We start from the raw sequence: 10777 nt of genomic DNA on the forward strand, positions 1-10777 counted from the left end.
ACATATCAAACAAACAAAGAAACTAATTGTCATTGACAATACAAATTTTGCACAACTAATGTTATATTAACAATTAAATATAGCATATGGCATTATAAAATATTTTAATTAAACGTATTACTTAAAGAAAACAAAATGAAACACAGTGAAACTGTCTCTTTAAAGTATTATACAATAGGAGAGAACTGTGTTGTAGCTATGCATAAGGAAGATCACGCTGTCCAAACAAAAACACTTCCTTGTTCACCTGTAAACAAAATGACATCCAACATGGAGTCTTCGCTTGTAGCAAAAGGATCAGATACGATATGGGACTATACTTGTTCGGCTTGCCAGGAGCTCGAGGCTCAGTATCATTGTAAAGAGTGTGGCAAGGGTTTCTGTGACAGCTGTGTAAAACTGCACAACCAACTTTACAAGTCTCACACTGTGTTTGGCAGCGAACACATGGATAAATGGCGGATTAACAAGTCAACGTTAGACATGTTGGGACAGTGTGCAGAGCATACCGATAAAAAAATAAAACTGTTCTGTGAGGACCATTGTCGGCGGTGTTGTCACACTTGCGTGTCACTTCATCACAGGTAAGTGACATTAAAAAAAAAATTTGTTGTAGTGGTTTACTCAACAACTATGTTTTCTAACCATATACAACAATGTAAATAAGTGTTCTTAACACATTGATATACTTTTCAATCAAGTTTGATATATTTAACAATTATAAATATATGTTAACCGTACTGAATTTTAAATATGACTATACACATAATTGAGCACCGCTTATGGTTTTAAACCTCCGCCTCAATAGTTTACATAAACCGACCGATTTGAGTCAAGAGGTTCCAATTGATTGAGCGTGTCGGTTTGCTACGTTAGTAGTGACAATGTTCTACATACACGTTTAACTGTTTAAAGTTGAGTGTTGATATCACTGTTTACATTTCCCGATTACTGCCGGCAGTAGTTGGTAGAGCGCAGAAATAAATTATTAGGATCGCGGGTGCGACCACATGCATTGATGCATAGCTTGTGTGGTGATTGTGTAACATGTCGTCGACCGAACGTCGGTCATTATAGTATGGTTCAGACGTTTGATAAAAATACAAATGAAATATAATATGATTTTCCTTTAGCTACCTTTCTTTTAAATAAATAATTATTTGAACAGTAAATCAATATTAATCACACTGCTATATATCTTGACTTCGAGTAATGTTTATTAAAACCTATGACATCGGGTCTGCTCCTATGCTCATATAGACCTCTGTACATCATTGTTTTACACATTTAGATATTTCAAATGTTGTTTTGTATAAAAAGAACTTAATAAATACTGCTATTTTAAGATAGTGAATATGTATAAAACCAACTGGTGCTTAAAAATCTCAGGCAATAAAGAGAGAACATACTCTTTATTCAAGCAAAGAGTTTGTAGAGAACAGTACCGATATATAAAAGATAAAGATGCAATAACCTTTTTCACCAAATTTTGGATAAGTGCACATAAATTGCACATAGAAACAGGCAGATACAAGAAACTCTCAGAAAATCAAAGAGTTTGTGACTGTTGCTCTTCTAATCTGATTGAAGACGAAATTCATGTTTCTATGTAATGTAAAACATTCGATATAAGTAGAGAATCATTTGTTTTTAAACAAATTGAGTTTTTCAATAAAAACTTCGTGTTGCTTAATAAAAAGCAAAACATTGTTTTGTTAATGTCATCTGAATACAGCGAAGTTCTGAAATTGTTGTCTAAATATCTACTCGAGATTTATGTTAAACGATCTGCCCTGTTAGGTAAAAAATTGTCAGGCCATTGACTTGTTTATTCTATTAAATTGACGATTAAGTTAAATATACTTACTACTTTATTTCATCACTTATTTTTATCGTTGTTAAGCTTATGTTATTTGTGTTTCCACCAATACGAATTAAGCATTAGTAATTGTAATGTTCTTATTTCTACCATACTTTATTGATGGTTGATATATTATGTTACTTGCATTATGTTTTATATTGGTGATTATATATGTCATACTGTGTGACCCTTGATTGCCTAAATAAAGTTCTTCTTCTTCTTATTCTTATAGACCTGAAACTATTTTATTAAATAACACGACTCCGGGTTTGTGTTGACTTCGTACCCAAGGCATGGAAACTGTTATTGCTTAATAATGTGTGTATGAAAGTACGGGGTATATAAATTATTAAGTATTAACTATCCGAGATGCTGAGGGGTAAGAACCACACTACAAGGCTCTAAGAACGTTTGAAGAGGATAGCCAGTCTCTATGTGATCGAAGTCCCTAATGTTATGTTAATAATATACTTTAAATACCTTTAAATGCTTATTAAACGATATGAACTCGACGAAGTCGGGAGCAGACCTGACTGTTTAGAGAGAAAACTCGTGCGTGTGTACTTTCTCCTCATGTGGAATTACCCGGACATTTCCATAGTTATTGTGTAGACATTTACGTAAAAGTGGGTTGGCTTAATTATGCAACAAAATAATAAGGTTCCGATCTGTATCAACGCAATGAACATTTATTATACAAATGGATATGAAAACAGCACACAACGATACTTTTCTAGGTGTATTTTAATACAACCTCGGTCATGCTTACCGGAAATCTAAGGACACTAATAATATATAAACTAAAAGAAACACTATACCCAAAGACAAAAATGAAAGTAAGGAAAAACGGTGTTAGGGTACTCATCGCCACAATTGGTCATTCAATCATTTCTACGGCCCTAGTTCCTACCTCTGATTCAAGTCGGGAAGTTGTCAGTTACTGGCCTGAGTATGTGTTCTACGCACTGGTAACCAGCTATCTCATGAAAAGTAAGAGTTGGTTAACTGGCCATCTTGCTAAAACTAACATACAAAAACGGTGAAAAATGCCAACGAACCAAAAAAACAACCCTTACGTTTGAAAGATATGTTCAGATAATTAATTCAATGTTACCAACGTGACGTTAAGTTCTTTTAACTTAATATTCATGTTTTAAATAGACCTTGCTTAGCACAGTAAGAATCAGGTTATACTAGACCATATTATTATATATCGAATCCTAACTTTTTATGAACAAATAATTTATATTCAATTCCTTGGTTTTGTGAATTTATGAACTTATAGAACATGCGCTTGCATTGTATATCATGCAGTAAAGTCAGCCTTATTGAAGAGATAAACAAATACTCAACGGCAGACGCACATAATCTCTCATCAAACATTCAGAAAATACAAGAAGAGTTGAAGAAACTGAAAGACAGAGCAACATGCAATCTTCAGTCGCTTGAGAAGGCTTACGATCGAATTAAGGAAGAGATCGAGACAGTGCGACGGAAAATCAATAAAGAATTAGATCGGCTAGAGAAAGTGACACTGCTAGAAGTGGAAAACCTAATTTCTAGCTCTAAGATTTTGATTACAAAAGAAAGAGATGAGTGTGACAGCATTCATAAAAATCTGCAATGCCACAGTGAGGCGGATAATGACGTTTGCAACAAGAGCAGTACACTTCTTTTTATAGCTTTAGAAAAATGTCAACAGCAGATAAATGACTCTGAATTATTCGTTGAAGAGTGGAAAGTCACAAATGATTATGGTTGGGACTTTGAACCAAACAATAACATTGAGAAGTTTATATCAAATTTGACAGGTCTTGGTAAGATAAGCAAAACAAATACAGTTATTTCACTACAAAAAATGTCAGAATACGGAGTTAAAATAAAATCTGATTTACACCCATGCAGTATTTATGCCATATGCGAGCTTCCTTCTAGAGAGCCGCTTGTACTGGATTATAATTATGACAAAGAGAAACTGTTTGACAAGTTATTGAGCAATTGTAAAGTGCTTAGATATTCATATGCCATGTGTCTGATATCTCCAAATGAGCTTATTGTAACAACGAATGAGCATGACGATCTTCACTTTCTTCAGATGATAACTGTTAGGAATGACAAGTTGGAAAAGGGAAACAAGATCCAGCTCCCACATAGGTGTGTTGGTATTGCCCGCCATGAGGGAGATCTGTATGTAACTTCCGGTACTGCTCTGTATCAGTATACTAGGACTGGAACACTCGTAAAGAAACTGTACGAGGATACAACAGGAGATAATACAGGTAGTGGACACATACTCTTTTATTATAGTAATTACTATTCAAATGTATAAAGACGAATATTACCAAGCGATATCATGTAGTTATACATTACAGATTTTAAATTATATACGAACTTGTTTACTCACATGCAAAAAAATTAATTGTTGGAAAACATAAGCACACTTCGAAATATAATAGCGCTTTATTTACTTGTTGGTTTAGATTTTGCATTGTGCTCTTGCTTGTGTTCGAATGTGTTTTTGAGCTTAACATGCTATTTAAAGTAAAGCCATACAAAATAATATATTTCGGTGTTTTTTCTCCTGTGAATTGGAGTGTCAAATTGTGTCTATTTGGTATGTCTTTAACTGCAGGTTAAGTACAATTGATTATAAACTAATTTCAGAAAAACCTTAAATTGTATAGCAATATTTTCTCTGCAGTCTACTCGTGTGCAGTGAACCTGATGGGTGACAAGATATACGTCACCAACCAGCACACACACCAACTCCTAACACTGGCCATAGATGGAACAGTTATCTCCACCTTTACAGACATTGACTTAAAAGGCCCAAGGGGTGTACATGTGACACCTCGTGGACAAGTGCTCGTTTGTGGCGATAAATCAAACGCACTTATACAGGTGGACAACGAGGGGAAGAAGAAGCTGGCCACACTGGCTACCAAAAAGGATGGTGTCAATGACCCACGTTCAGTGTTATATAGCAGCAGCACTGATACTGTGATAATGGGTTTCTCAACGAATGATTCAATCATGGTTTTTAAAGTGACATACTCAGCGGAAAAATAAATCATTAAATATAACGATACAAACTCATCTAAGCATTGATTTGACACATATCGTCATCATGGCGTCAACAGGTAAAGCACGTTTATATTGTATAATTGTGTGATATAAAAGTATCCTTCAAAATTCAACTTAACATCTTGTTTTCATTTACGTATTTTTTCTGACTCTTATCTTTATTTTCAAATTTTATTTGATTATTGTTTCGTACTTAATTTGATTGTTGTTTTCGTTTACTTACGTACCGGTACTTTATTTGATTATGTTTTCATTAACGTACTCTATTTGAATCGTGTTTGCATTTACGTACTTAATTCGAATTGTGTTTGTATTTACGCTCTTAATTAGTTATTGGTTTCATTTGCGTTGTCTATTTGAACAGTATTATTAAGAATTGTATTTCTTTTTACAAAGCTTCTTTGATAAATTTACAAACATAATAAATTATCGATTTGTCACATGAAAAAAGACTTGTGGAATGTATATACAGATGGGTTGATATAAAATATACGGCTTATATATGTTGTTCTTAACTCAGTGTAACAGCGACATATGCATATATAGAGAATAACAGGTTACTGACTGATCCTTTTGTAATATACCAGGCAAGGCTCAGAATAATATAACGGCGAGGCTTGCCGAGGCAGTAACCTGTTTTTCTGTTTATCATACCTTTACGTCCCCGATTTTTAAGAAATATTGGGAAAATCGCTAAAAAGCTGCCGTTTTAGCGGGAAAGAATATGACTTTTATCGTTTGACGTGTTTATAATGACGTCATGAGCACGCGCGCTTAATATTTGTAAAAAGATGTTTTTTGCTGTTTGTGTTGCATTTTGTGTTTTAAAATATATTACATCTTGGTATCAAATTGGTTGTGTTGTTGGATATGGTTGGATTTAACTAGAAATGATTACTTTACAGTTGATTCCGAGTAATATGGCCATCCTCCACACATGACTGATATACGAACTTCCTGTTGACCATGATATAAACAAATATAATAGGCAACGTTATAACAGGCAGATATCAATGCGGTGGCATGATAAAAATGGTATTCATCTTCTTAATAAAAGTCAAAACAACATATAGAAAATAACCATCGTTACCTGATACCAATATGCAGAGATATGCATTTTGAATATTTGACAAGACAATAAATTGATTTAGAGTTTATTAAAGATGGAAAGATATTGTTATTAACTCTATCAATATACCTTGTTATTGAGGATTTTGTCTGCTACCCGAAAGGGACGTGGTTAGCATAGAGTCGCTGCTTTGTTCGTCCGTCAGAATTGAAATTTTAAAGGACATTAGTATGTGAAAACCGAATTATCCGATCATTCGACACTCGTTTCCGTCTACCTCGATATCCGTCCGTTCGTACTTCCATCAAATACTGCGTTCTCGCGCGATACCTTAGACACGTATAATCCGATTTCGATGAAACTCTGTGGCAGCCCTATAGTATAGACATGTGCATATTGTTAGATCGTTCCGCTCTTACATGTGCAAAACCAAACACCTCACGCTTTCCATGGCTGGAACAGTACTATCAATCTCTAAACTGCAAAACCAATATGGCGTACATGTGACACAGGTACAGCAAGTGATGAGTGATGGTCTTTGTTATACACATGGACGACATTGGAATATGTTAGCGGATAACATTGGCTACAAACAAGGATGGATGAATAAGACCATGTTCGATGATCTTTAGCAGTAACAGATGGTTTGTTATTGTAAAGAATGTCAGTATATCTGTTTTTAATATATAAGAACAGATATATTTAAATGCATCATAGCGTATCCCAATTTAAATGACTGAATTCAGATTGCATTGATGCTTTTAGTAGTCATGATGCTTTTATAATTGCGCACAATATAAAGCACTTTATCATTCTCCTTTTTGAGTGCTAAATAGGTTTAAAATAACACAAATTGACGGCTTTTGTGAAAATATTATAGCAAAAAATAAATAAAAGCATGTTATGTTTACATATGTTTAAGTTAAATACATGTATATACAATTTTACAAGTGAACGTTCTAAAACGAATGTGAGACATTCGAATACCTAACTAACAGTGTCAATTGACATCATAAAACTGAACATGGTTTCGCAATTGAGCATTTTGATTGCGTGCATTATATGTGTACACGATTTATTAAAGGAACTTAATGTTGTATTATTTTCAGTATACCTTCTTACTTCATATATTGACAGATTTCAATAGACAGTTTCTAGATTTAAATGTGTGATAATTTATTAAATCGATAGCATACAAAATCAAAGAAAAAAGTTCCGACCTTTTAATTTCGCAATAATACTCGACGAATCAAATGTAAATATTCGAATTAATCTCAATTAATAATAACCCATAAACGACAAGTACGTTGAGTATATTATATTTATGTTATGTCATTTTTTGTACATTATGTTAAGGGAGAATATGTGACTAAACTCACAATTTGTTTATCGTGTGCATGTCCTTCTAAACGTCATAATTGTGACTCAGAGATGAAAATTTTTAATAATCACGCCCGGCTTTTTATTTTTATGTTGTACTGTGTCGTTTTGACAAATTATGCAAGCAATAAATAAACATGATTGACGAATCGACCTTTCCATAAATACTTCTGAGAAAACCTTATATATGACATACACATATGCAAATACAATGAACCGTGTCAATCGTAAACTTGCACTTTCGTATATAATACATCTACAGGATTTATACCGAGATAAAATGGATATCATTAGATCATTCTGCGCATGAGGGCAATGTCGAATAAGTATGGTAAATTTGTAAAACCGTTCATCGAAAAATCAGCCGTTGGCCGCCATTTTGAACAACAGTTACTATTTTTTCTCATTTATGACCCACCAGTTACTTGCGTATGATCTACCTCATTTATATTAGCTGGGCGCAAAATTGTAATGTAGTGTTTAGCTGAAATCATTGTTTGCAATATAAAATGTACATACCATAATTAATATGCCGTAAAACGGAAATAAATGTAAAATATGGAAATTAATTACCGACAATAAAACACGCATTTGTTGAATGGACACTTTTTATCTGACTCAATCAATTTATGCCCGGCCTTTTTCAATGGCAATTGTCAGAATGTAGACCGATTCAAAACAGTACGTTATATAATTTAAGAAAATAATTATCAGGTTCCAATACTTTTAAAGTTTCACTTTAATGATAAGATTACATATATATCAAATGAATCGAACCTAGTATGTAAACATATTTTTCAAGTAGATCAGGTAAGTTGTGTTCCTTGAAACTGATATTGTTTTATTGAATTCTACAACGAAAACAAAGTTTGATGGAGGTACAATTAGGTCACTTTATCGGACGGTCGGTATCTCCGTATAAAATATTATTAAAATGTAGGAAAAACTACTTACATGGTGCTCAAGATTTTAAATTAAAGTTTATATGTGCAATAATATTATCATATACTGTGCTTTACACATTCCTCAGTTATGTGCCCTTGGGCATAGTTAACCGTTCTCTACTTTGTCATGAAATGGCCTGTCTCAATGTAATTTAGACCAAAAAAATGTTCATAATTGTACACTCCACTTCAATAAATGAGTGAATTGTTTGAACTGGAAAACGCGCTGACCTCATTGCACAGTGTGAGTAGGTCCCTAAATCGTGTCTTGTGAGGCAGAGGTCTATTTATAGTTTATTTATATAAGCATATATACGTTGATATTGACATAAAACATTTATATCATTTTAATTGTATGCGCTTCTTTCGTATATAAATAACAATTTGCAGAATCCGCGAACGTCGCGCATGAATTCATCTGTTTACTGCCTGCTAGCCTGTAAAATAAACAAATAGTTATCCAAAGACAGACCTTTAATACCAAACGTGCGTCAATGGTCTTAAAATCGGTGACTATCAAGCAAAACATGCTATATTTTGTTGGGTAGCGGACCGTTTAATGCTGGGACTTCCACTCTAGTTTCAAATTCCGGTAGTGGTTTAGAGCTGCCTACCGCGGAAGGATGAGAGTACATATCAAACATGATGTACAGAATACGTCTATTTATTTATTATTAAACAAATTGAACACTTTCAAAAAAAACATACAGCCTCTGTGTGTGTAGGGTGGTTTGTTCGAAGCAAATTGATTCGATTATGGGGCCGTCTTCTGTATTACCACCGCCGTTTTCATTTTAATTTCAAGTTCGATTCAATATTACTTGATATTACGACATGCGCCGCCGGGGTGGGCTTGGGTATTCTTAATCACTGTTATGACAAACTGTGACTTTCAAATCATTTCCTGACCGTTACACCTCCTACCGATCTACTTAAAAATCGTCGATGGCTTCAATGTATGTTAACCAAAAGTCTTATTGTGTTAAGGTTATTTTCGAAACACAGTATTCAAAAATACATTTTAATATAAGTATGACCTTTAACAATGTTATTATTTCATGTTGTTGTGTGCGTGTTTGTTTATAGTTAGTAAAACCATCTTAAAGTAATTCTTTGGCATCTTTACATTGTATACACAAATTGTTTCGTAAAACCGACCGACCCTAAACTTTCTGTTCTTTATTCCAGGCTTAGTTTTCGATCAGGTTTGCTTAATTCGGTCATATTAACTTTATTAACTATAAGGCTTTTGTGCTATTTTTCCTATATTTCATCATATTCGATAAATTAACTTGTTTTACGCTCTGTCGAAAATGGAACCATGTTTAGTTTTGCTGTACAGTTTTGGAGTATAAAAATCGCAGATGGCGTCCAAGGTGGACGCACATAAAATGTAAAAATATGCGAAACTTGGTTCATTGCTTTCTAGATAGATTTTAAATGCAACTTAATATTTTGAAAGTTTATTTATAAAAACTTTTTTGACGTTTAGCTTGTAGCTTTATTGCTCTAAATGGGTTATTTTGATTTATTTCTTTAAATTAAAATACAAAAATATATAGAAATATTTCGATTTCTTCAAATTATAACCTCTGCTTATATTTTAGTTATAATTTATGTAATATTTGAATGTATCATTTTATGATAAGACTTTTTATTCAAACATAAAACCACTATTTATTTTGCCACGTAACTAGGCATAACAACATAACATTAAATAGCAAATCATAGTAATTAAAGAATACAAATACTAATTACATCGATGGTAAGAACACGTAACTTTTATAAAGGAGGTACTGAAGTTTATTGAAGAGTAGTATCAAGGATTGTATTTCTTTTAATAAAGCCTTTTTCGAGAAATTTACACACATTAGACATTATTTATTTGTCACATGAAACTAGTAACTTGTGGAATGCATTATGCAATTTTTATTGTGGAGATGTTTGCACCAATAGTAAGAATTTTAATAAACCCGTTTGCATACAATAGATATCTACCTAATTCACCATAAATTGTAATATAACAATTATTTATTTTTACCTGTACCAATCATTTTCAAAATGTTAAATGAATGCGTTCAATATCATCTGGTTTGTGAAACCCCATACTTCTGAAGCATACTTTAATATCGGAACTACAAAGGAGTCAAACAATGAACACAATATTTTATGTCAAAGTCATTACATTTAAACAGGAAAATATGCATTGGTTTAAGAGCTTTCCCGACCAAATTTTCATGATAAATTAAAAATTTATCGTATAATTCAACAGCGTTCCTAAATAGTTAAAGTTAATAACCACTTCAATTGCAGTACCATTAAATGTACATTTTTTTTTTCGTTTAATCCATCCCTCTTCCGAATTACCATTATTTTTATATTTTGCAGTGTTAAAATTAGGCCTCTAAGAATTTCAATATAAATATAAGTTATATTTAT

General features: G+C 32.9%; 1 protein-coding gene across 1 annotated transcript; it reads left to right on the forward strand.

Moving 5' to 3' along the window:
- Positions 1–212: 212 nt before the first annotated feature.
- Positions 213–5753, forward strand: LOC127847749 (uncharacterized). Its single transcript, XM_052379875.1, has 3 exons — positions 213–584; positions 3176–4140; positions 4563–5753. Exons 1-3 carry the CDS (start codon positions 259–261, stop codon positions 4928–4930), a joined length of 1659 nt encoding a protein of 552 aa, XP_052235835.1. The 5' UTR covers positions 213–258; the 3' UTR covers positions 4931–5753.
- Positions 5754–10777: the final 5024 nt, after the last annotated feature.

The sequence above is a fragment of the Dreissena polymorpha genome, chromosome 10 (assembly GCF_020536995.1).
Source record: "Dreissena polymorpha isolate Duluth1 chromosome 10, UMN_Dpol_1.0, whole genome shotgun sequence".
Lineage (NCBI taxonomy): Eukaryota > Metazoa > Mollusca > Bivalvia > Myida > Dreissenidae > Dreissena > Dreissena polymorpha.

Excerpts from the sequence above, each read along its gene's own strand:
- LOC127847749 (XM_052379875.1), top strand. The coding sequence starts at position 259 with ATGACATCCAACATGGAGTCTTCGCTTGTAGCAAAAGGATCAGATACG. Across the intron at positions 585-3,175 it reads TGCGTGTCACTTCATCACAG|TAAAGTCAGCCTTATTGAAG; the intron begins GTAAGTGACATT and ends TATATCATGCAG. Across the intron at positions 4,141-4,562 it reads TACAACAGGAGATAATACAG|TCTACTCGTGTGCAGTGAAC; the intron begins GTAGTGGACACA and ends TTTTCTCTGCAG.